At 39.8% G+C, this 27,691-nt stretch overlaps 1 protein-coding gene across 2 annotated transcripts in view; it reads left to right on the top strand.

Annotated features, from left to right (window-relative positions):
* SH3RF1 (SH3 domain containing ring finger 1) overlaps window positions 1–27,691 on the top strand; it is a 188,652-nt gene that overhangs the window by 120,796 nt on the left and 40,165 nt on the right. For both annotated transcript variants that reach the window (XM_084625390.1, XM_084625389.1), the window contains exons 5-9: window positions 5,233–5,535; window positions 6,511–6,621; window positions 22,328–22,482; window positions 26,412–26,582; window positions 26,769–27,028. In XM_084625390.1, coding sequence (XP_084481516.1) covers window positions 5,233–5,535; window positions 6,511–6,621; window positions 22,328–22,482; window positions 26,412–26,582; window positions 26,769–27,028 — 1,000 coding nt within the window. The remainder of the gene's footprint in view (window positions 1–5,232; window positions 5,536–6,510; window positions 6,622–22,327; window positions 22,483–26,411; window positions 26,583–26,768; window positions 27,029–27,691) is intronic.

The following is a 27,691-nucleotide window of genomic DNA, read 5'->3' as shown; positions in this document are numbered from 1 at the left end:
ACCAGAGATGATGCAGGCTTTGGACGAGCAGTGCTCCAATCAGTGGACGACTCCAATCCCACCACCTAAACTTGGGCTTGTGAGTCACCTGATTGGAATCGAGATGAACAAGCACGCAAAGAAGAAAAAAACAGTTACTGACCTTCTCGTAACTCTTGTTCTTTGAGATGTGTTGTTCATGTCCATTCCAATACCCACCCTCCTACCCCACTGTCGGAGTAGCCAGCAAGAGGGAACTGAGGGGGTGGCAGGTCGACAGGCCTCTATATTGAGCGCCAGGAGTACCAGAGTTATCCAGTCAAGACCAATCAGTATTGTGGCAAATTGCTAGCACAATTATGATGGGTCCTGCACTTCCTCTTCTTGTGTGTGTGGGGGTGTTCAGGGCGCAGTTTCCTGCCCCTGAACTAGGGTATCTACTGTCACACTAGTAACCCGCCCTCTACTCCAGGTCCCAGCCCAGAGGCCCTAGGGATAGTGGCAAACCACTTGAACTAGTGCTTCCTTCCCCTGGGCTACTTCCCTCTCCTGCTCTTCAGCTTGTGGGTTCCTGCCCTCTCTCTGCACAAGCCACGTGTCTCTTTACCTAGGGTCTTGTTCTTCTCCAAATTCTCCTCTGCTTTAATTCCTTCAAACTGCTCTCTGCTCCAACTCCAAACCACTCTGCTCCAACTCCTTCACCTGGCTGATTGAAGCAGGGGGTTTTATCAGGTGACTGGCTTTAGGTGCTCTAATTGGCTTCAGGTGCTTTTAATTAATCTATAGAAACCTTTCTTCCCTCTACATGGAATAAGGCTTCTCCTCATCATGGGACTTACATATCTTTCCTGTATCACTCTCCTGCTGCCTTCTGGCCATGCTGTATCACGGTATGCATAGTCTATAGTGCTGAGTACAATGTACATTCTTAAATAAACACCACATTTTATCCTTCTTTCTTTCTTCAACAAGAAATGAAATCCACATAGGCGTTCCTCCAAATATAAAGATTTTTTAAGTCTCCAGTAACAGCTAGAAAGTAAAGTGGTACATATAATGGAGTAAAAAGTTTTTTGGGAAACGCTTTTCAGTTATAGGGCATATAGAAAGGAAAATATTATTTTCAGATTTCTGAAATGTGAAGTAACTTGTTGAAACTGCAGTGGAATGAATGGGAGGCACTCTTACAATAATCCACCTGTAGTCTTTAAAAAAGTGAATCTATGCCAAATGCACAAAACATACAAGTATTAACAATACAAGTGAAATGTTCATTTTGGTAGAATTTTAAGAAGATAGTATAATGTCTAATGCATCCATCCCTTAGTTTGTGAGTTTAGTCACTGAGAACTCAAGATTTACCTACCAAATTAGTCGTGTTCCTTACTAGCCCTCTTCTTCCTGCCCTAGCCCCAACCCATCAAAAAAGTAGTTTAACATGTTTCATTTTTTAATTATCTCCATTCCTTTTAGGGAGGTTGAATTCCTGACTCAGTACTTTTAAAATCTTGCATTTATTAGGCTAGACTCGCTGTTGATCACCATTAGACAAAGTAGTCTTAATTATAGTGTTGGGGAAAAAATTAGTCTCTTCTGGTAATATTAAATCAAGAACAGTCGAATTAAACGTTTTATATAAACTTGCCTTCACTTGTCTTGTCAGCCTGGAATGTACAATGGAAAAATTATTCAAAAGTCAATGTTTTTCATTGCTTTCAAAAAGAGTACTTCATGTTCTTAATGGAAAAATCATGCTCTGGTACATGTCAAATTTATTTAAAGAGAAGTATTCATTGTAAATAACCTTTACATTCACATTGAAAAGGGTCCTCAAAATAGATAAGCCAAAGGAAATAAATGGGTCTCGAAGTGTGCCCAAAAAGTAGTCTGTTTGGGAATTTCACAATCAAGGATCCTTGACTGAGAGAGACTTAGCCCCAGCCTAATGCTGAATGAAAGTGCTGAGATGAAACTTAGCTAACTGTTCGTACCAGAAAAGGCTAAAGGGCAATACATTCATTGTAGCCTATATGGTGAAGGTCTTCAGTTCTGTAATTTCTACATTATCATGAACACAAACTTTAGAACAATCACTAAAAACATATATAACCAATTCATACAAGCTTTCTTAAGCACTATCGAAAACCAGTCTTGCACTCACCATTTGCAATTGGACACCAGATTTATTTATATACGCACACCTATACTAAATCCCTTACAGTACTACCTACAATGTAACTTATGAAAGCCATACCAATTCTATATTGATCATGAAAACACATGAATATATAATTAGTAAATTCTAGTCAGAGTTCAAGTGTGCCCATTGGTATTCAGGTTGAAGGTGGGCTGTGGGTGGTAGATGACAGGTGGTTGAGGTTGAGAAGAGGGAACTAATAAATGGAACATAAATGTGGTGTGGCTTATTTCCTTGTGCTTTGTAGTTAGGGGTGGGGATGTATGCTTCACTGATCCTCTGATGTGTCTGCAGCTCAGGCACACGAGAGCAGACTGGATGAGCTCTCCCTTTCCTATCCCAAGGAAGAAGCAAGCAGCTATACTCTGTAACTGTTACAGTCTCCATATTATTTTAAGGAAAGGCCAATAGCCAGTGCATTCCACGTAGGTTTAGCCTATGTGCTGCTCTTTTGTGTTTGTTTCCCTGCCTAAGAGAGTTCAGCAGATTCCTTACGCTTGACTAATCTTGGATTAATCCCATAAACATGCCAAAAATCTTTCTCTAATTTGGGGTTCCCTCTAAATAGAGGAAACAGATCCTGCAGGCATTATTAGTTTCAGAAAGCAAACAAACATAATTAAGTGGAACAGTTACCTGAGGAAGCTTTTAGCAGTGGTTTTTGAGACCCTTGGGTAAGCCCTTTCACTCATTTAATTGCTCTTCCCCAATAGGTGATTCTTGCTTTATAAATGAAGTATTGGTTTTCTTTCTGTAATTCTGGGTCATCTGGGAACAAAATCTTCATTACATACATTGCAGACAGAATAGAAATGGATGGGAATTTAAACTGTCATTGCCATTGTTTAAAACATGTTTTGCTAGAAGTTAGGATGTGCATATTCTTGTGAATGATATGAAGAATTTTAATCTGAGATGGAAGAATAAAATGGATATGAGTACAAAATCTGCAGTATGTCTAATCCTCACAGTGCCTAGCTACTTATCCAGTCTGCAGGATAGAACCATGAAAATTCAAGTGGCAGAGCAATTTTCTTCAGCTTCTTGTTAACATTTTTTTTTCTTGCTTTGTGTCCTCCAACCCACGTATCTGGAATTTAATCAATTTAAAGCACTGTAATAAATTAGCATAAAATGTTTCCCTAAGCTTCTTAAAAACATGTTTTTAGTCTTTTTATAAAATGTTGAATCTCAATACTAAATAAGGAGCATGGTTTTGCAAATTCATTGGCAGAGCTGTGTGTATAATCATTATGGTTAGGGTCTTTCTACAATGGAACAGGACTACCCTAAGTTATCTGTGGCCTTGCCTGTACTAACAGTCTTTGAAAGATATAATTCACCACCAATGGTAGCAACAGGGGAAGTCATAGTATACACAGGTCTTGGAAATGTTTACCACCATGTTGTTTAATCCTGTGTCTTCTGTGAAATTCCTATTGCTGTTCTCTACTCCATTCAAAACAGTAAGATCATCTTCAGTATTATTGCTCTGACCATGTCATCCCACCCTTTGAATGCCTCCACTGACTCCCCCTTTCCATGACACTAAGTTCAAACCTTTTGTCCTTGCCTTCCAGGCATTCCACAGCTCTGCCCTTTCCTACTTATCTGCTTTTGTCTGTTTTAATGTTGATCCTCCACTACTCTGGCAATTCCAGCCTTTACCCCCATTTATCTGTTTCTCCCACATGTGTTTTTTTCTACACACTCCCACTGGCATTGAATTTCTTCCCTGAACAGATCCTTCAGATCCCAGTTAAAGACCCATTTGTATTATGAAGTCTACATGAAATTTGCCAACTAATACTGGCTGAAGTAGAAGTCAGTTGGGGATAGTTAATATTTTTAATAAAGTCTGTATATGTATGCATGTGGGCATATTTGTACACACATGTACAAGCACACACTATTTTGATAGTATATTTTATCCCTATCTCCCACCTTTTGTATAGTACTTACCTTCTTAGATTGTAAGCTGTTCAGGGCATAGGCTGGCTTCCTTTGTGTGGACAGCACCTAGCTCAGTGTGGGGGCTGCCAGAATACAAATAATACAATAATTATATAGTGAGGTTTTGGTAAAATAAAGCATTTTTTTAAACTTCCCCTGAACATTGCAGAAGTCTTGTGGCTCCCAGGAAAATGGCTAAGGTAAATAAAGAATAGACTATGCTGACGTGAAAAAACAGTGACTCCATAGTAAATAATCCTATACTTTCCTCTTGATTGTTCTTACTTGGTTCTTCATGAAAAAATATGCCTCCCTGCCCCCCACCCCCTGGCAAAATACAAACGAATTTTCCAAATAGAGGTTATTCACACTAAAAATTGGCATTATTTTTAATGAGGATTAATATGTTTTAAGAAACACTTGCAGTCTACTTGTATTGATGTACTTTAGTTCGTGAATGAATGTGTCTCCCTATACTGCTTCTTACAACAGTTTTAAGCTATACATAGAAATTCCTGGCAGTTAATAACATGGTTTTATGAAGAATAAACTCTTACCCTTCTCAATTTTATTTTATTTTATCTAGTGTTAATCTTCTGACGGTCAGAAGATTAAAATGCCCAAGATCCTTTATTTCTTTATTACAGAGACAGGATTTAGTTGCCTACTTAATATAGTGTAATTTATCATAATGGACAAGATATTAATGGATAAATTAAAACCAAAAGTCTGTTGCTTTTATTACTGCTTCTGCTAATCAAACATGCAAGAGTTGTGAAATCCATTAACAGAAGTGACCACAAAAGCATTAGGTCTTCAGGCTTGTGTTGTATCTCTTTGGAAAAGCTCAAAAGACTTAGTGTGGAATGACCATGTCAAACTTCACTTAAGTAGGTTATAGTGAAAGACTTGTACCTGTAGGGCATCTAGATGTAGAGTGAGTCAGTACATCATAAAGAGTTCTGAATTCTATAGTTTTCAGTTTGATTCTTATTTATGAATAAAAGTAAGGTCTAGAAGTGTTTCCTCTGTCTAGTCAACTATTTCTTTAATTTTCTTAAAGATTTCTAAAATCATTTCTTAATGTGTTGGTTGTTTTGCAGTTTAATACGGCAGCCAAGCAGCTGATAGAGTTGGATAAGCCCTCAGGTTCTGTTGTTGACTCTGGAGAAGGTACCTCTGGGGCATCCCACAACAATTCAGTCCAAAAGCACACTGATACAAAGAAGAACACCAAAAAACGGCATTCCTTTACCTCCCTTACCATGTCCAACAAGTCCTCGCAGTCTTCTCAAAACCGTCACTCAATGGAAATAAGTCCTCCTGTCCTCATCAGCTCCAGTAACCCCACAGCGGCTGCCCGAATAAGTGAACTGACAGGCCTCTCCTGCAGTGCTCCTTCTCAGGTAAGCTACCTGAAATTAAATACAAAACATTTAATACATTTTAATGAATATTCTAAAGCATTTTTGTCATAATAAAGGCTTCAAATCCTTTTCAAACTAAACATATGTAATAAATTATATGTAAAGGGATGTTTTCTACTAGTTTAGGCTCCAAATTTAGGGGTTTTGGGGGATTTTTTTTTTTTTTGTGCAAAGCCTATTGTAATGTGAATAGAAAGGTTTTTCAGTTTAAGCATTTTGTTCAAGTGCTGTAAATAAAAGAAAACCATCAGCAGATTTATTATAATATATGGGAACAAGAAACTGGACTACTCAGTTGAATTTTGTCCAAATTGAATAAAATACTGAAAATTAACAAAGAGCATACATGGTAAAAGATAAATTTGATTTCAGACACTCTTGGACTTTGAACAATCTCTGATGTTATTTCTGATACTGATAAGGGAGAGTATTAGATTATATCTGATTCTATTTTTAAAAAACCTTGAGTGTTCTTCTAATGTCTTGATTACACGTTACTGTCTTTGATGAACAATCTTCTGTAGTACAGTACTTGTAAAGTTGACAGTTGTGGGGAGAATATATTAAAGAAAGCTATAAAATGCTAAGAGGATTTCACATAAAGCTTACAAACTAATTAAATGTTTTATATTTAAACTCATTTGCTCTCTGCTATTAAGAGAAAAATAAACATATAGTGTTTTTCACCCAGTTAGTTGCATGTATATCTCCCAGTTTTTCTGAAAGATCATTTCTGTCTTATATAGAGCCTGAAAAATTAGCAGTGTCATCTAATACAAATATTCTATGTAAATTACTACCAGAAAGTCAAAGTAACAAGCTAAAGTTGCTGATGGTGGTATTCACAGAAGAGTGCTGGTAGTACATTAATCAAAAAGCGTACCAATCTACCATGACAAGATATTGTTTTAGGAACTACCTAAAACTGACATCAATCTTTTTTTTTTTTGACAGGTTCATATCAGTACCACAGGACTAATTGTGACCCCACCCCCTAGCAGCCCGGTTACAACTGGGCCTTCATTTACCTTCCCATCTGAGGTCACCTACCAAGCTGCTCTTGGCGTAAGTAGCATTTGACAAAACTGAGGCTCCTTGTGCATCTTTTGTCTCCATTGTCATTCTCCTTTCTGCAGTTCTGGTAAACTGGTTAGAAACTTTTGTGTTGTTTGATGTGATTACATCTGTGATAGGTGGTAGCACACATTGAACTATGGCAAAAGTTTTGCACTAAAGATCCTGGACAGCATCCTATGCCTTTCATTCCGCAGTCTTGCTCTGCCTTGCTGTGGAGTAAGTATGAGAAGCATACTCTTGCCCCTTCCCAAGAGAACAACACTTTTACTCAACGTGAGTCAGAAAGCAAATTAAAAAAAAGGGGAAAGAAATGTCTTATGAAGAGCAACTTGCTTGAATCCTCAACTTCTGGATCTTTGTCCCTCCTGCATTCAGTACCCAGAACTATCATGGAACAATCCCTGAATCATCTGCTGTACCTGGGTCTTCCATTTCTAAATCAGATGAGCCTATTTTGATTATCCTGTCTGATCTCTCTGAATATCAAATACTATAGTCGCATTTGCAGCAAAGTCTGTTAGCTCTTCTGTTTTCATAGATTCAGTTTTTAAGGCCAAAAGGGACCATTCTTATAATTTAGTCTGACCTCCACATAAAACAGGCTATAGACCTTTCCTGAATTAATTCCTTTTGCAAATCCAATAGCTGTGGTTGAACTAGAGCATATCTGTTAGAAGAACATCCAATCTTGATTTTAAAATTTCCAGTGGTGGAGAATCCATAACAGCCCCTGTAAGTTGCTCCAATGGTTAATTACCCTCTCTGTTAAAAATTTGCACATTATTTCTAGTCTCAGTTTGTATATCTTCAACTTCCAACCATTGAGCTTTTTTATACCTTTGTCTGACAGATTGAAGAGGCCTCTATTTTAAAATTTCTGTTCCCTATGTAGGCACTTGTAGACTGTGATTAAGTTATCCCTTAACCTTCTCTTGAACAAGCTGTGACATACCAGGGTACAATCCAGACTGAGTAGCTGTGTCACCCCTGCCCTATAACCTGTGGTGCCCTTTACAATGTTTTGCTGCTGTGGCCCCCAACCTAGACTGTTCACAAACAGCCTCCAGCATGTAAGTCACTCCCAGCTATGTCTGTGAGTGTTGTGCAGCCAGCCAGCCAGCCATACCTTGGCTCTTACTAGCCTTAAAAATTATTACAGGGTGATCCGAACACAATCCCAGTCCCATATTTTTCCCCAGAAACATAAGGCCTTGTGAGGCAGTGTCCATGCAACAGTGCCCCCCTGGACAAACAGACGGGTGTGGCTCTGGATCACGCAGCTCAGCAGGGTGGTCAGTCCATTCTTGGTGTCCAGGAATCTGGAAACTCTTTGTTCTCAGGTCTGCCAGTGAGTGGAACTTAGGCCAACGCACTCCTCTGGATACCAGTTCAGGGCCCTCAGGCTAGACAAGTAGAATAAGGATTCGTCGATTCTGACAGTGCCCTGAGCTCCTTTCTACCTTCCCTCAGGCCTTTGTAGGCTCTTCAATCTGTTGGCCTGTTTGCTGCTTTTCTGGGGTGTTTGTCCCCGGGCGTCTCTCTAGCACAGACGTTCCTTTTTCCAGTCTGCTCACTTTCCTGTTAGCCTCCCCCCTCTTCTGCTTCCCAGCCCTTTTATTCTCCCAGCTGCTGTGAAAATGCAGATCAGCTGTGGCCAGCAGTGCCTGTATTACCCATTTGGTTGCTGGGCTAGCATGTGGCACATACACCCCATGATAGTCCTGTTCTGCCCCGCTGCTCCTGGACCGTACAAATATAGTAAGTCCATTATTTCTTTAAGGGAATTATATGCTCACAATTTGTTACTCCAAATGACATTACCCAGTACTTCAGTTTGAGCACACTGGATTAGATAAAACAATAAAAAAAGTTTATTAACTAAAAAGAGAGAGATTTTAAGTGAAAGTAATGAGGCATAAAAGTGAGAAATAGTTACAAGAAAAATAAAGATAAAACACTTACTGGTGCCTAACTTAAGAAACTATATAGATTCAAAGCAAAGTTTTCTCACCACATGCTTTCAGCAGTCTTACTGACCAAAGTCTTTAGGTCAGGACCTCTCCCACAGAGTCCAGTGGCTGCTTTCTTTGTCTCCTCAGGTACAGTGAATGCGATGGGCAGGGAGAGAAAAAGAGGTGCATTGGAATGTTTGTGCCTCCTTTTTATAGTTTCAGTCCCCCTCTTGAAAAAATTTCCACCAGAGATCCAGGAGTCTCGTTCCCTCCTGGTTTTTTCACCTGTTTGAACTTCCTTTGTCTTCCCTTCCTGCTTGATGACTCTGTTTACTGCTTAAATGTAAATTAAGGCAAGCACACATTTCTTTGTTTAGGACAGACCGGTTTGCCAGCTTCTGTTTGGGCAGGGCTCTGGGGTTTGGAACATGTATTGTTAACACCACACGTATTGTTAACACCACACACTGGAATCTTTTAACTTCACGTACAGTGTTGCCACACATATTTTACCAGGACAATACTGACCAGCAGATTTTGAGTTTTCAAAAGATACCTACAGGCATACTTTGTACAAAGATTATTACAGTAGCATGATGGGTGTGAATACAGGGTATATTCCATCATACAAGCTAAATAAATTCAGCTCCTTGCATCTCTCATTAAAAGGTATGTTTTCCAGTCCTTTACTTATTCTCATGGCTCTTCTCTGAATCCTCTCCAGTTTTTCAACATCCTTGAATTGTGGACACCAGAACTGGACACAGTATTCCAATGGTAGGTGCACCTGTGCCAAATACAGAGGTAATATAACCTCCCTATTCTTATCTGATATTTCTTTGTTTGTACATCCAAAGACCTCATTAGATCTTTTGGCCATAGTGTTGCACTGAGAGCTCATGTTCAGTTTATTATCCACCATGATCCTCAATATTATCCACCATGATCCTCAAGTCTTTTAAAGTTACTGCTTCCCATGATAACATCCCCCATTCTGTAAGTATGGTCTTCATTCTTTGTTCCTAAAGGTAAGATCTTACATTTGGCCATATTGAAACACATATTGCTGATTGTTGAGATCCAGACCATGTTGAACAGTTCCTGTCCTCTTCATTACTTACCAGTCCCCAATCTTTTTATCATTTGCAAATTTTATCAGTAATGATATTCTTTTAATTTCTTCTGTTCTATTCTATGAAGATTCTTACACCACTCTCATCACTGTAATATCTGAGCACTTTCCAGTAGTGCATAAAGTTACTTGATTAATATATGTCATGCTTTTGTTCTCTCATCTACTCCCCGGAGGGAGAAGGGTTTTTGTTTTGTGAATATTTTTATATTCTATAATATTATAAAATTATAATAGATAGATAGATATAGATATATGGGCTGTCAGTCACAGTTATCTCAAGCAATGAACCCAAAACAAATTAGCTGGATTAAAAAAATTAATCCCGATTAGTCACAGTTTTAGTCGCACTGTTAAACAATATTAGAATACCATTTATTTAAGTATTTTTCATGTTTTCTACATTTTCAAATGTATTGATTTCAATTACAACACAGAATACAATGTGTACAGTACTCACTTTATATTATTTGTATTACAAATATTTGCACTGTAAAAAAAGATAAATAATAGAATCATAGGACTGGAAGGGACCTCGAGAGGCCATCTAGTCCAGTCCCCTGCACTCATGGCAGGACTGAGTATTATCTAGACCATCCCTGACAGGAGTTTGTCTAACCTGCTCTTAAAAATCTCCAATGATGGAGGTTCCACTACCTTCCTAGGCAATTTATTCCAGTGCTTAACCACCCTGACATAGTCATAGTGAAAGCGGCCTACAGCTTATCTCTGACAAATTTTCAGAAGCAACTAAACAGTTTTTCCTAATGTACAGCCTAAACCTCCCTTGCTGCAATTTAAGCCCATTGCTTCTTGTCGTATCCTCAGAGGTTAAGAACAATTTTTCTCCGTCCTCTTTGTAACAACTTTTTACGTACTTGAAAACTGTTATGTACCCTCTCAGTCTCTTCTTTTCCAGACTAAACAAATCCAATTTTTTCAATCTTCCCTCATAGATCATGTTTTCTAGACCTTTAATTATTTTTGTTGCTCTTCTCTTGACTCTCTCCAATTTCTCCACATCTTTCCTGAAATGTGGCACCCAGAACTGGACACAGTACTCAAATTGAGGCCTAATCAGCGCGGAGTAGAGTCGAAGAATTACTTCTCGTGCCTTGATTACAACATGTCTGCTAATGCACCCCAGAATAATGTTCAGGTTTTTTTGCAACAGCGTTACACTGTTGACTCATATTTAGCTTGTGGTCCACTATGACCTCCATATCCCTTTCCGCAGTACTCCTTCATAGGCAGTCATTTCCCATTTTGTATGTAAAGAAAAGATATTTTTCAGTTCATCTCATACAAGTACTGTAGTGCAATTTCTTTATTGAAAATGGAATGCACCTAACAAATGTAGATTTTTTTTGTTACATAACTGCACTCAAAAACAAAACAAAAACCAAAAGAATGTTAAACTTCTTGTGAAGCCAATTGCTAAGACAAACAAGTTTGTCTGAGACAATGCTGCTAGCTTCTTATTTACAATGCCACCTAAAATTGAGAACAAGCATTTGAATGGCATTTTTAGCCATAGCTGGTGTTGCCGGGTGCCAGATATGCTAAACAGTCATATGCCCCTTCATGTTTCAGCCACCATTCCAGAAGACACTATGTAAAATAATAATAATAATTCTACATTTGTAAGTTCCATTTTCATGATTGTACTACAGTACATGTATGAAGTGAGTTGAAAAAGACTATTTCTTTTGTTTACAAATATTTGCACTGTAAAAATATAATAAAAAATAATATAAAGTGAGCACTGTACACTTTATAGTCTGTTGTAATTGAAATCAATGTATTTGAAAAAGTAGAAAACATCAGAATATATTTAAATAAATGGTATTCTATTATTGTTTAACAGTGTGATTAAAACGCCGATTAAACGCATTTTTTAAAATCAAATTAATTTAGAAGGCGAGGTCAAAGACATGTGGACAGTGATGAAGTTTGTAATGGCCCTTCATTCCTGGGGTGGTTAATTCCATAGTTTTGGGCCAGCCTCCAAAATAGCTCAGTCTCCTTCACAGACAATCTTTACACATTACAGTTGAAAGTTCAGTTTTGCCAGAGGAGCGTAGTTGTCAACCATGATCTTCATCCTAGAGCTTTAGTCGATCTTTTAGGCACCCTGTGACCACGCCATAAAGTGTCTTGAAGATAAGGACTGTGGTTTTGAACATGCTTAATTATTCTATGGGAAACCAGTGTGAGGAGTGGAGGACAAATTTGATGTGTTCACAGTAGCTAGTGTTGCTGAGAGGAGACTGCAGCATTCTCTAGCAGTTGGAGTTTCCTCAGTTGTGAAGATGCCATACCCCCATTGCTTTAGTTCAGCTGAGAGGCAACAAAGGTGCGAATAACTGAGGCCACATCATCATTTGGCAGGATGGAAATAAGTCTTCTAGCCAACTGGATATGGTAGAAATGCTATTAGGTGAGATCTTAGAATTAGTTCACTTTAATCCAAGAGCACTCCTGAGCTACACGCTGAATTTTTTGATTGTGGCTCAACCAAAGGAGACTGCACTGTGGCTGTGAACTCTTCACTCAGCCCACAAGCATAAGCTCTGTCTTGCACAGGTTGAGACAGGTCATTGATGATGATATTACTAATCCCTGTGGGACCCTACTAGAAACACACCAACTCAGTGTTGACTCCCCATTTACAAATACATTTTAAGAGCTAACAGTTAGCCAGTTTTTAAATCTGTTTCATATGTGCCTTGTTGATTTTGAATCATTCCAGTTTCTTAATCAAAATATTCTGTTACCAAATCAAATGCCTAACAGAAGTTTTAAGTACACTACTTCAACACTATTATCATTATCAACCAAAGTAAATAGTCTAATCTAAAATTATATCAAATTTAATTTGACGAGATTTATTTTCCTTAAACATACATTGGTTGACATGAGTTATATTACCATCCTTTAATTCTTTATTAACCAAGTTCCATATCAGCTGTTTCATTGTTTTCCCTGAAATTGAAGTCAGGCTGACAAGTCTATAATTAAGTGAGATCATCCTGATTATCTTTTTAAAATATTGATACAACATTAGCTTTCTTCCAGTCCTCTGGAACTTCCCCAGTGTTCCAAGACTTATTAAAAATCAACTATAACAGTCCACAGAGTTTATTGGCCAGCTCTTTTAGAACTCTTGGATGCAAGTTATCCTGTCCTGCTATGTAAATATGTCTAACATTAGTAGTTTTGTCTCTAATCCATGTCCTGTACTCTGAGGAAGGTTCTTTCATCTGTTAGAGACATCTTGATATGGAAGACAGTGCTAGTGAGTACAGACAACACAACAGTAGTTGCCTAGCTGAGATAAAGGGCACTTAGTGTGTGTTTTCTGGTTTGGATCCAGCTTTCTCTTACTGACTGAAAAAAATGTATCTTCTGAGACAAAACATTTCACAGAGGATTTAAGTCACTGTGCAGTCAGTACTGCAGAGCAGTTCTCCCAGGAGAAAAATCCAGATCCAGATGTAGGTGCCTCTTCTTAGATATGATAGTATCTTTTTTGAATTCCATGCTGCCCTACTATTGCACCTACTGCCACTCTCTGTAAACTACTTCAGAACATGCCTTTGTAATTTTTGGCCTTTTTATTCTTCCCTGTCTCGCCTTCATGAGGGTACCTGTAAGAACTGGCAGACAAAGTCAGTACCATAATCATCTGTGCCATGCAAGATGAGAAGTTGCAGATGTCCACTAGTAGGTCTTGTTTCTGGCTCAGGTCTCAAAAAGACATGTGTGATTCAACATCGTGATTTCAAGAAACTTGTAAGAGTTCTGTCTTAAGGTTTTTTCCTCTGTCATAACTAGTACTCTTCTTTATTCTATGAGATCCAGTAGCTCCATGTTTGTTGCCAAACATGCAAGTCACTTTATTTTGCTGTTAGTGAAAGTCATTAAAACTATCAGGTTCCTTTAGTTGCATTGGAGTTTCTTCAAAAATGCCTGACAAAGGCTGTGGCATTAATACCCTTAAGAGTTAAACCACAGCAGTAAGTGTAACCCAGAGCGGGAGAGACATCATTGGTTCACATCCTCTAGTGGTGCTTTCTTTTTGACCAGGTTCCGTGTTAGGCCTCTGATTAGGCAAGGCATGTAATTCCTATGGGGAATCTGAATTTATTCTCTGCTGTCTGCTTGAAGTCCTGGGCTTTATGTACGGAAGTCTGTTGACTCTTAATGTTCTTTTTCTTATTACCTTATTTTCAGTAAGAAGAAACTGTGCGCTGGCAGCTTTATTCTTTCTATGTATACAAGCTGCAGTCTTGTGGCCTTGTATTCTTCTACTGTAAATAATGTTAGACACGTCTTCAGATGAAGCAACCTATGGTCACAGAATGCACTATAGTTCTTTTAAAATTCCCCTTTCTCTCCTGTTTCATAACCTCTTGTCTTATTTGTAATAGTGTGCTAGACAGATCCTAAGAGTTCCAGATGGCTGTTTTGGAGTTGTGTAAGGTAGATTTTGTATCTGTAAATGATGTTTATGCATCCCTGGACTCTGAGACTGATACCTTCTTGGTATCTTGGATAGTATTAGTATCAGTGATAGGTGCAGTTGGTTCTTGACATTCATAACCTGTTAACCATTGCTGGCTTAATTTCTTTTTTTTTTTTTATTTAGAAGTGGGAACTAGCTCACGGATTTTTAGTTACTGATTTTTAAGGCTCTCCCTTTAACTTTCCTCTTTGATTCTGGAATACTGTGGAAATTGCTTGGGAATCTGAATGCAACAGGGAGTCTTTAATCCCCAAACTTTTGCTATACTTTGATTAGTGTTTCTGGCTATTATATGTGATGACCATAAACAACCCAGTAATTTCAGGCTCGTGTTTCTGTACCTGTGATATTTTACTTAAGGGTGGTGGCTATTGTTTTAACTATGGACTAACCCAAAGATGGCACAAGGTTTAGTTCACGTAATACAGCTCCTTTTATGTTACAACAAACTAAGCTGAGAAGAAAAAGGAGGAGGAACTGAAGAGTCAGAACAGGAAGTCCCAACCAACTCCTCTAAGTAACAAGTGTCCATCTTTAAATAATCTCTGAAAAAATGTATCTATCATATATCTGTGGGGCCTAATGGAGAAAAAGTTACTGTCTTGTTCCATCCCCTATAGGATAAGAGGCACGCTTATTTTCTAGGGAGGGTATGACAAGCCCTCTAGGTTGAACTGGAGAGCAAATGGCTCCAGGACAAATCTGAGAGAGTTCCTGGAGCTAAGGACTCTGTGGGTCTTGTAGCTGTGCTCATGTTTAAGGCCCTGCTATGATTGAGTGGTTGCACTCTCCTGTCTTGAAAGTGATACACATATATGGTCCAAAGAATGTCAAGACTGCTATTCTTATTCCCTTTGGAATACTACAGTTGTGGATGCTGTTTTGACCAAAGCCAAAAGTTCTATGAGATGTGAAATTTATGACTTTGGACTAAAATCCTTAGAGATAAGCATTAGGAATGGGACAATTTTCAAATTGGAGTAATAGCTACATGCATTGTAAACTACTTGTACTGCATGGGCAAAATTTAATTTTATATTTACAAGATCTATAATTTCACTGTTTCTGAAAGAAATTCAGAATATGGTTCTAAAGAAGTTGTACCTGGGATGATAATTCAGCAGGAGTTCTCTCTACACTAACAGCAACAAAATAATAATTTAGGTATAATTTGTATGGTATAACTTCTAATAGTAGAAAGATACTTGCCATGGTTTTCACTGAAAAATGCAGATCGTTAACAGGTGTTTTGAAGGAGGAGAAAGGAGGTAATTTGCCCTAGTAGAGTGAGAGAATTCCATTCAGAAGTAGCAGAGGAAGAGAAATGTAACGTGACACCATCATATTGATTGCCTCATGATCATTCTGCCTTTAGATTCTGGTATGAAACTGAAACTACATTGCTGGGTTTGGGCAATGATCTCCTATCCAGCAGTGTCCATGCTGCTGCCTTTTGATACTGCTGAACATGAAGTGGTGTTGACAAGTTTGCAGTAAATAGTAGCATATTGAAGAAAAGGAGTACTTGTGGCATAAGTTTATGCTCAAATAAATTTGTTAGTCGCTAAGGTGCCACAAGTACTCCTTTTCTTTTTGCGAATACAGACTAACACGGCTGCTACTCTGAAACCTAGTAGCACATTGTTTTACTTTGGAGGACTCTGAGGGAAATTAGGGGTTATTTGTTACCCTAAAGGGGGAACTACAGGATTCTGTCCTGGTCACACACACAATTTGTGTGTGTGTGTGATTGAATATGAAGCTGTCTGATAAGGAGGCATGGACTGTCATGCTTTAGAGTGCTAATGACACTTTGCTCTATATCTCCTTCATGTCAAACCATCCGATTCAATGGTACAAATAACTCTGCAGGAGGGGGCATGAATAAGAGGCTAGCTGTCTGATGGTTAGTCTTTATAAAAGGAAGATAATTTCGGTAGGCTGGGGGAAACAACCAGAAGTCATGAGGGATTATATCAGTGTGGCTTTTGTAAGTAGTTCAGGTCATAGTTTAGGAATTTTGTTAGACCTGAACCTGAATTAATTAACCTTCTGGGCATGGTGCAAGGCACATGTTTTTCCAGACGTTTTGGCAGGTGATGATCAGAGGGATGATAGGACATATTATTGTTACTTTGCTATTATGTCTTTTTTGTAATATTTTGATGTTTAAGATGACTATTGATCTTTAGTTGATAGAGGTAGAGAATCGGATTTTTTACATCTGATTTTTGATATTATTTATGAGTGCCTAGAACATAGGAGGGATGCCTATATGGAATTTTAACCTGAAGTAAATAAAGTAGCACATCATTTTAGCTATTTTGCAACAGAATGCGGTGTGTGGTACTTTTTAAAATTCAAAACCCTTCCATTTATGGTGAAGACTTTTGAAAAATGCTGTTTTCTACAGTCAAGTGCATTCTGTGGCTGGAAAGTGATTATGCAATCACAGTGAGCTCTATTTTTTTCCTCTTTGAATTTCATTAGGCAAAACATTCCTTTTTAACCAGCGTAAAAGGTTTTACTCCCTCACTTATATTTGTGCTTTTTTTGTGTGAAATATTGAATATAGGAACTGTCAGACTTGGCTTGAACTAGAGGCAGATTTGTCTCTCAGTATTTCTAAGAGATGGCTGAATGCCAGAATTTCTGAAAATTTGGCTAAAGCATTTGGATCTAGTTTATTAAGTTGGAGCAGAGCAATTTGTGGAGCATTTTTTTGTCTATAGTCAATCAGGTATTTTGTTTAGATTTCTAAGTACTTGCCAAGTCTTCTGAAGTTTAATTGGGGTGCAGCTCGCTGCAGGTTTTATCCCTATAGGGTAGGATTAGACAATGGCGAGGACAGCATAAGAACCTGAATAGAATAGAATGTTGTGAGGGATTGGACTTTAAAAAAAAATAAGAACTCTCTTTATGGCATGTATTCATAAAAGTAAAGTACATCTCCAAGAAGGATACACATTTTAGAAGATAATCAAAGTGTAAACTGGTGGTGCCTGCATATTGTGTGTAAATATTTGCTGCATATTGTCAGAATTAGTTTCCAAGGACTTCTAATTGACCTCTCTCATAAAGGATAGACATAAGAGGATCCTGTGCTTTTGTTGGTTGTTTTGAATAGTAGTTTACATTATTAGTATTGTTACTGTTACTATTACTATTATTATTATATTTGTATTACCATAGCACTTAGGGGCCCCAGTCCTGGAGCAGGACTTCATTGGCTAGGCACTGCATAAACACAGAACAAAGAGTTAGTCCCTGCCCCACAGGGCGTGCCATCTCAGTATAAGACAAGAAACAACAAATGGAGACAGAAGGGGGAGTACAAGGAAACAAAGAGGCCATGTATACACTCCAGAGCTAATGCGAGCATAGCCCCATAGGCTGTCTACGTTTACAGCAGAGTGTAGTAGAAAGCTGCTAGTAGAGAGTGTAGCAGAGAGTACAGGAGCTGCCAGAACCTTTCCCTGCTGCAGGAGCCTTTCTCCACTGCCTCCCCACTGCCAGAGCCTTTCCTTGCTGCCAGAGCCTTTCAAAGTGGCAGGGAAAGGCTCCGGCAGTGGGGAGGTGGTGGGAGATTACATTGCTAAAAATATGTGTACATGTTTGAGGTACTACTTAGGCTTGTAGAGACCTGTGTAGGGTATATTGCCTAAGGTTCAAGCATGTGTAAGCGGGGGAATAGTCTCGCTCTTGTGGGGAACTTTCCTGGCTTCTGCACTACCCCGGTGAAGTGGGCTAGCGAAAGGATCAGAGTCCTCGCTCCCACTTCCTTTACCCAGTGGCCTCCCTGCCCTGGAGGACTCCCCTTCCACTCTCCTGTCTGGCAGAGTCCTCAGAACCCCAACAAGGCTGGGCCCAGGATTCCTGGGAGCTCGACCTCCAACCCTGCTGTGGTCACCTAGGACAGGGGCTAGGGTGTCCCCACTCCGGGGTACTCTCTCTGCACTGGTCACTTCTCGGACCCACTGACCATTCCATACAAGTTAAAGCAAATGCAAGTTATTTAATCAACAATTAATTTTAAAAAGAATAAGGAAAAATGGGAAAGGTTAAAGGAAACACATCAACCCGCTCTGTGGCAGGGAACATCACAAACAGTGTCTCTGGAATGTCAGGGCAGTTCACAGTCTGTTCCTTGTAAGTCCCAGGCCTTCTTCTCAGGGCCTGGCTGGGCTGTAGGGATGCTGTGGGTTGGACACTTGCTCTGGTGGTGGCCACACTCTCTCAGGCTCTAAGTGGTAGGACCCTTCTTCCCAGTGTCGCCCCCGCCCTGTCAGGGTTACGATCCAAGCCTGGCCTGCAGAGCCTCTTGGCTGAGGCGTCTGCCTGTGCTGGGCCCACTGCCCAGGGTCCCCCTCGCTCTCCTCTGCTGCTCACTGCACCCAGCTCTGGACTGCTCCAGCCCCAGCTCCACCACTCTGGCCCCTCTGGCTCTGGTTGCTGCAGCTCTGCTCCCAGGACAGGTCTGCTCTGCAGGCTGCTTCTGTGAGTCTGCTCCTAGCACTGACCTGCTTCCTGGGCTGCTTTTCTGGCCCCTCTGGCTCTGGTTGCTGCAGCTCTGCTCCCAGGACAAGGTCTGCTCTCTCTGGGCTGCTTTTCTGGTCCCTCTGGATCTGGCACAGCTCTGCTCCCCAGCTTAGCCTGGGCCCCTGCTTTCTCCTTAGTTCGGCCCCACTCTGTCTGACCCAGGCAAATCCAGCTCACTTGGAGGATGGGACCTCCCTGGCCTCCTGACTCTCTGATTAGCCTGCCCGTCGTGTCATTCAGGCTGACCTGGAGCATTGGCCTCTCCCCATTGTTCCTGGGGACTATCAGTCTCAGGGTCCTGATTTCCCATAGACCCTTCCCCTTTTAGTACTGGGAACTAGCCAACCAAAACGCCCCCACTGAATGTTAGTAAGTGGTCAACAGTCCCCTTACACATGTAGGGCACTCTACTTATCTATTCTAAGCCATGCCCCAGCATCTATACTGTTATTTATACCCATGCAAGGTGGACATGCAATGTCTGTACTCTACACTCCATCATAAGTCTAGAGTTACCTTCAGTATAAGGCAGAAGTGGGCAAACTACGGCCCGCTGGCTACATCCGGCCCGCAGGACTGTTCTGCCTGGCCCTTGAGCTCCCAGTCAGGACAGCTAGCCCCCAGCCCCTCCCCTGCTGTCCTCCCTCCCCCGCAGCCTCAGCTCCGTGCACCGCCAGCACTGTGGCCCACAGCTCCTGCCAGGGAGAGTGGCGGCATGGCTGCAAGCTCCTGCTGCTCTGAGCGGCATGGTAAGGGGGCAGGGGGCGGGGGGGGAGGGGTTGGATAAGGGGCAGGAGGTTCCGGGGGGCAGTCAGGGGACAGTTGGACAGGGCGGTCAGGGGATGGGGAACAGGGGGGGGGGTTTGGATAGGGGGTGGAGTCCCAGGGGACAGGGAGTAGGGGGTGGAGACCCGGGTGACCTATCAGGGGGCGGGGGTGTTGATGGGGTCGGGGCAATCAGGGGACAGGGAGCAGGAGGGGTTGGATGGGGGTGGGGTCCCAGGGGGTGGTTAGGGGCAGGGGTCCTGGGAGGGGGCAGTCAGGGGACAAGGAGCGGGGGGGTTGGATGGGTTGGGGGTTCTGAGGGGGGCAGTCAGGAAGTGGGAGGGGGTGGGGGCCAGGCTGTTTGGGGAGGCACAGCCTTCCCTTCCCGGCCCTCCATACAGTTTCGCAACCCCGATGTGGCGCTCAGGCCAGAAAGTTTGCCCACCCCTTGTATAAGGCAAGAAACAGCAGATGGAGACAAAGGGGGTACAAGGAAACAATGAGGCCATATCCACACTCCAGAGCCTATGCCGGCATAACCCTGTATTGTAGATACTTGTCTGCTGACAGAAGTTTTTCTATCAGTATGGTAATACCACCTCCCCAAATAACATTAGCTATGCTGACAGAAGCGCTCTTCTTTCAGCATAGTTGTGTCTACACCTGGGCTTTTTCAGCATAGCAATGTTGACTGGAGGGTGTGATTTCCCTGTGCCACCCACCCCTGCAATCCTTGTGATGTAGCTATGTCAGCATAACTTAGTAGTGTAGATCAGGTCTGAGACAGTATTGGTCAGCATCATAGGCAGTTGTGTCAATATGCCAGCAGTCTAACTGTTGTCAAATTTTTGGTAGGCAAACATAATGATAGTTACTTAAGGTGTTGAACTCCATTAGTTTAATTTCATTAACCTTCTTCAGCAAAATACTTTCCATGGTCTGTTTTTATTTAAAAAAACAAACAAAGCAGAGATCCTGTACTATGCTACTGGTGTACAATCAAGTGTATTAACAGAACCAATAAAGTACAAGAGATATCTCACCATACAATTCCATACAGTGGTATTGTAACATCTGTGGATGTTACAGTTCAAGTGTTAAGAAAGTAACTGAATTTGTAAATTCCAAATGATCTCCTGTCCTTTATATAATTGGACTATAAATAACGTTGTCAACAAAAATAATATAAAGTAGTTTTGATAGTGTTGTTATCCAATGCCAAACATTTTTTAAAACCTTGGGGTTTTTTTTTTGTTTCACTGGTCTAGAATCCTAAATGGATATTATCTGGCCAATGTATATAGCTGTTACTAGCATAGCACGTTACATTCTTCTGGGAGGTCATGTACGTTCTGTATTGGGTACAGCTGATTTATTTTGAAATCACAAGGCTGTATCTATAATCAGAAGAAGATTTAAATGAAAATAAGGTATAGCTGTTTCCCATCTTACCTTACTGATCACACCATTATTAAGCATTTTTGAGGAATACATTTTCATTATATTGTGCTTATAAGGCTGGTTGATGTGTGACCATTTCTGCTAGGTTTTGAAAACCATGAACATATAGTTCATTACTGAATACTGAAAGTGCAAGATTGCATTTTATGAAGCTGTCTTTTATTAATACATTGAATGCAGTATGGTGGTAATCTCACTGTGTGTGTTGCTACAGCATCTTGTATGAATATTTACTTAGAAACATGTGAAAGAAAAAACTTAACAAATCAGTGTTCAGACAAAAAATCTGCTTGAATGTAATTTGAATTCTGAATGTTATGGTCGCAATTTATATTTATGTGCTGATGTATTGGAACAGACAGGTATACAATACATTTTGTCAGTGTATATTTTTAATTTGGGGTCTTCAAAGCTGAATGAACAATGAAATGGTTCAGAAATTTGTTTAGAAATTAAGGGATTGCTTTACAGTAGAGTTGATAAGTGAAAATAGTTTATGCTTTCTGTATCACATACTGGGGGGGTTGTATTCAGTTCTTACATGGGATGGTTCAAAGAGGGTTTGGGGGGGGGCAGTCCCCCATTGTGAGCCTGTTTTCCCAGGAGTGTCAGTACACAGGCTCCTAAAGAATTATCTGAGGTTTTATAGATCAGAAGGTAACAATTACTCTATTGATTTTCAAAAGGAATGGAATCCTGTAGGCAGAACCCCCGTTAGGATCTGCCTGTAAGGGAACTGCAGCTTTTCACTGGTGTGCTTGTTAAAGATTACCAGTCTTGATAATACTGAATTTCAAAAGCTGGCACTTCTAAATAAAAGAATAAATGAAAATGGCAACAATAGCACAGTGACTGTGGTCTGCTATTGTTCTTGCTTTTTGTAGACCACACATCAAAGGGAATTTTCTACTAGGAGTGGTTTTGGGTGCACTGCAGCTGAATTGTATATTGCGTTTCAGCTTCAGGCTACAAAAACAACCAGGGATTGAAGTCTATTCAACAGTAGGATGTAAAACCTACCTCTTGGAAGGCTTCTTTGGATTCTTGTTAAGAATTCTCATGAAAATGTTGTTTGTTATAATTAGAAACAACACTTTCAGCTTCCCCTGTGCTGGGAAATTACTTGTGTGTTTCCTAAACTGGCTCTAGTGAATTCAAAATCTTAAACTGGAAAAAGAGAGACAAACCTAGTTGTCTAGTTATGTCTTATCAACCGATGGTAGAATGCTGTGCTCAACTAATTTACTGTTAAAGATTTTTTTTCAGTATCTTAACACACTGTATTTTCTCTTGCTCTTTTTATTCTTTTAATACTAGAATATGAATCCCCCCCTTCCGCCACCACCTCTTTTGTCTGCCACAATCATTGCTTCAACATCTTCAGGGCTGCCTTCTCCAGGAGTAATACAAAGGCCTGCATCAGGATCAACTGACCAAACAGCACATTTACGGCCACAGTCTCGACCAAGTGTGTAAGTGAAATTGAAATGTGTTACCAGTTGTCAGTTTGGGAAGTGGGCAGAAGGGAGGTGTGAAGGGAAGGGGAAAGAGGAGAAGAAAATACAGTAAGACAGGTCATGTCAGATATAAATTGGTACATGTTCATGACTCACCAGCTGGCCTGAGTCCTGCTAAAATTCCCAGAAAGCAGTGCTTATAATTAGAAAACAAAAGCAACACAGTGGAGTTGATACGTGATCTCCCCTAACAGTCTTCATGCTGAAACCTATTTATAGCATAGGTAAATATAATAGCATGCTGCTGCATTATATTATGTGAATAAAGTACAAATATATGGAATATTCATCATGTAGAGAGGGAATGTACTTTTCTTTTCCTTGAGTTAGGGATGAGGACTATCTAATTAACAAGTGGCAATGTCCTGAGTGAGTTCCTTCAGTGTCATCTACTATAAAAGGAATCAAAAGACCATCCCCATGTAGAATAATTTATGCTAGGACACAGAAAGCGTTGTATCTTGTTTGGCATGTTATATTAGCATCTCATTGTCAGGCTGCCTGTGCAGGTTGCAAGTGCAGTTCGACTGAGGATTCTACAGTTAAGTTAATTAGTGGATGGCAGTTTGGAATGAAGACAGAAAGCTGCTAGCTAGTGTTATGTCCTCACTCTTGTAATACAAGCAAATGGGAGTAATATTGCCAGGTGAAAAATATTTAATATATAACCTGTGGTCCTGACAGCATTTCTCTTCCTGAAAATTACATTGTATGAGCAATCTGGGAAAGTAGATTATGTAGGTGGGGGACTGCACAAATTGCTGGACAGGTGGAAGCAGTAAATGTTTGATATAGGAGGGAAGGAGACAAAAATACCCGCTTCCTTTAATCAGTGCACCTAGGACCAATTTTGCCCACACTGACAACATTTTGTAAAGCCTCTTTTTCTCCTTCCCCTCTTTTTCCTACCCCTGAGAATGAGAGTGGAAAGATTTGTTGACTTCCCAGCCAGTGTATGCAGTGATGGGCCCTTTTTCAAAAGGGGGCTTTTGTATTTTTGAAAAATGCTATAACTTATTTGTAGATGTTATTTCCCAGGGGTCTGATATAAACACATATATTTTAAAGTAAAAAACAAAAACAAAAAAGCTTGCTCTTCATTTTATCCTGGTGCAGAGTGTAGAAGAAAGGTGGTGAGCAGACGGTTTCTCCCACTCTAAAGTGGCAATTAGAAATCCTACACTACTGGGAAATGTCCCTAATAATATCTAGTACAGAACTGTAGAAGTATCTGTTTTATTTTTATTTTTGAAAAGCTAAGTTTGGAAGTTGTTAAATATATCTTTTAAAAAAGAAACAGAACAGGAGAGGACAAAACTGATACTCCTCCTTACTTCTTCCCCCAGTCATGATTCCAGAGTTACTACATTAAGCTGTAGCTTCTTAGGAGGAAAACAAGTGGGTTTTAAAAGTGAAACAGCAGCTACTCTGTTTGTAGGCATCAGTTTCCAGCAACATAGCACATCTCCCTCCAGCACTTCAGTTGCACTGTAGGGACCCAGTTCTCTGATTTAAAAAGAAAAAGTTGAATCAGAAGTATTTTGTTTATTTCTGAATCTGGTCTTTCATTCCCAAGTATAAATACTCATGGAAAGGAAAAGAAGTGGTGGGGGAAGGCATGGAGAAGGATTTAATGGCTAGGGAAACCCAGAAAAAGAAACTACAGTAAATAACAAAATTTACAGTTAGTATTTTCAGTTAATTTCTAATGTACAGTAATTTTAATAACATACACTAACAAGGAACACACAATAACTGATTAAAAATTTAACATAATATTTTTCCCTTAATAGCGCTGTTTTTTATAGTTGCTACAAGATGCTGGTGGTGTGTCATTAGATGGCCTGAGCACTTCTTGGGGTTATGATATCCCAGCACCTGTCATGCTGTAGTCTTTAATTGTTGCCCTTCACTTTGAACTCTTACCCAGTCAGGAAAGTAGAAGAAAGTGATTGTGTACCTTTTTATGTTTAAACTAAGGCTGTGAAACAATTAAAAACATTAATTGTGAGATTAAAAAAACATAGAAATCACAGCTTTAATCACACTGTTAAATAATAATACAGTAGCATTTATTTAAATATGTTGGGGTATTTTCTACATTTTCCAATGTATTTATTTCAATTACAATACAGAATACAAAGTCTACAATGCTCACTTTGTATTATTATTTTTATTACAAATATTTGCGCTGTAAAAAAGATAAAAGAAATAGTATTTTTCAATTCACCTCATACAAGTACTGTAGTGCAATCTCTTTATCATGGAAATGCAACTTACAAATGTATGTTTTTGTTGTTACATAATTGCATTGAAAAACAAAACAGTGTAAAACTTTAGAGCCTACAAGTCCACTCAGTCCTACTTTTCAGCCAATTGCTCAGACAAACAAGTTTGTTTACATTTATGGGTGAGAATGCTGCCCACTTCTTGTTTACAGTGTCACCTGAAAGTGAAAACTGGCATTCACATGGCACTTTTGTAGTTGGTGTTGCAAGGTATTTACATTTCAGATATGCTAAACATTTGTATCCCTCTTTATGCTTCGACCACCATTCCAAAGTGCTTCCATGCTGATGATGCTTGTTAAAAAAATAATGCATTAATTAAATTTGTGACTGAGCTCCTTGGGGGGAGAATTGTATGTGTCCTGCTCTGTTTTATCCACATACTGCCATATATTTCATGTTCCGCTCGATAATGATCCAAAGCAGTGTGGACTGACGCACATCCATTTTCGTCATCTGGGTCAGATGCCACCAACAGAAGGTTGATTTTCTTTTTTGGTGGTTCGGATTCTGGAGTTTCTGCATCGGAGTATTGCTCTGTTAAGACTTCTGAAAGCATTTTCCATACCTCGCCCCTCTCAGATTTTGGAAGGCACTTCAAATTCTTAAATCTTGGGTCAAGTGCTATAGCTATCTTTAGAAATCTCACATTGGTTCTTTCCTTGTGTTATGTCAAATCTGCAGTGAAAGTGTTCTTAAAATGAACATGTGCTGGGTCGTCATCCGAGACTGCCATAACACAAAATATATGGAAGAATGCAGATACAACCACAGAACATTCTCCCCACATACACATACAATTCTCCCACAAGGAGTTCAGTCACAAATGTAAGATCCTGCCCATAAGCCTTGGGTACTTCAGCCAGCCTAGCAACAAGGACCTCTGGTTCTACTTTAATGTGCCCGGATGAGCCATAGACTGGTATGGGACTTGGCATATGTACAAGCATGTCAAGACTAAGTTCTATGTGTGGCCCAACAATCTGGAATGGTGGCCGAAGCATGAAGGGGCATATGAATGTTTAGCATATTTGGCCCGTAAATACCATGCAACACCAACTACAAAAGTGCCAGGCGAACGAATGCCCGTTCTCACTTTCAGGTGACATTGTAAATAAGAAGCGGGCAGCATTATCTCCTATAAAGGTAAACAAACTTGTTTGTCTAAGCGATTGGCTGAAGAAGTAGGACTGAGTGGACTTGTAGGCTCTGAAGTTTTACACTGTTTTGTTTTTGAATGTGGTTATGTAACAACAAAAATCTACATTTGTAAGTTGCACAGAAATATTATTTCTTTTGTTTTATACAGTGCAAATATTGATTTTAAAAAAAGTGAGCAATGTACACTTTATATTCTGGGTTGTAATTGAAATAAATATTTTTGAAAATGTAGAAAAACATCCAAAATATTTATAATAAATTTCAGTCGATATTCTATTATTGTTTAACAGTGCGATTAAAACTGCAATTAATCACAATTAATTTTTTTAATTGAGTTAATTTGTTTTAAGTTAATTGCTTCAGTTAACTTTGATTAATTGACAGCCTTAGTTTAAACATTAGATAAACAGATTCATGTGCTTTCCTTTCTTCTAGGTATATTGCCATATATCCATACAGTCCTCGAAAAGAGGATGAACTGGAACTGCGAAAGGGGGAGATGTTTTTAGTGTTTGAACGTTGTCAAGATGGCTGGTTCAAAGGAACCTCCATGTATACAAGCAAGATTGGTGTTTTCCCTGGCAATTATGTGGCACCAGTCACAAGGTATGATTTTTTTTTTTAAGCAAATATCTGAATAGTTTACTTTTTTTCTAGTTGTTCACATTGATTTGTTTGTTATACTTAGCCCTAAAACCAGCTAATGATATGAAGAGCATTGCCTTTTAGTAACTACTTATGTTTTGGGTTTTTAAAAAATAACTGAATCAAAGGACTTTTTAATTTTGGCAGGACGGTGACAAGTGCTTTGCAAGCAAAAGTCCCCATGTCTACTGCTGGCCAGACAGGACGAGTGATGACCATGGTCAGCCCTTCCACTGCTGGTGGAACATCACAGAAACTTCAGGGGAATGGCCTGACCGTCCATTCCAATGTGGTCCCAACCGCTGTGGTTTCTGCGGCACATATCCAAACTAGTCCACAAACCAAGGTTCTTATGCACATGTCGGGGCAAATGACAGTCAACCAGGCTCGCAGTGCTGTTAGAACAGGTAAAAAGAACTTGTGCTTCACACCGAACATAGTCAGTCTGTGAAATTCATTGATGCAAGAGATCAGTCAGATAATGTGGATTGATTTTTTTTTTAAGAGACAGATAATTTCCTAAACTCTAATACACCTTTCTGAAATTGCTGAGTCACTCATTTTTCTCATCTGAATGCAAGGCAGAAAAAGCTATCCAATGTAATAAAAATATTTTTGATGCTGCAAAGTCCAGGCCAGGCCCTGTCTCTCCTAAACTTCCTTGTTGAAGCTTTCATGGTACTCCAGTAGATATCGGGGGGTAGGGAGGCAAAGATGGTCTATTAAAGTGTACATATAATTTAGTGACTCTTCCTTTCCTAAGTGAGAGAAAAGACATCTGGCTCCTACCCTAGGTGCTCTTCTGTGTTTGGAGAGCTGTATCAGATTTGTGAATCATGTCTGTCTTAGCCAGGTAAGAGCGAATTTCTACAGTGTTGACTCAGTCTGCCCAAATTGCGAGAAGTGGGGAACAGGGGAATCAAGTACTAGAGGCTGTGGTTCCATGGTGTTGCAAAGAGGTCCCAATAAGCAACCTAAAAATGTCACTAGTAGCAGAAATACTAGAGCAGATTGGTATTTGAGGAGAAAATGAACCAACCTCAAAAGTCCATCTGAACATCAAGGTCCAG

Source organism: Lepidochelys olivacea, assembly GCF_965140295.1.
Source record: "Lepidochelys olivacea isolate rLepOli2 genome assembly, chromosome: 4".
Lineage (NCBI taxonomy): Eukaryota > Metazoa > Chordata > Testudines > Cheloniidae > Lepidochelys > Lepidochelys olivacea.
This window is presented reverse-complemented; position numbering and strand designations above follow the sequence as displayed.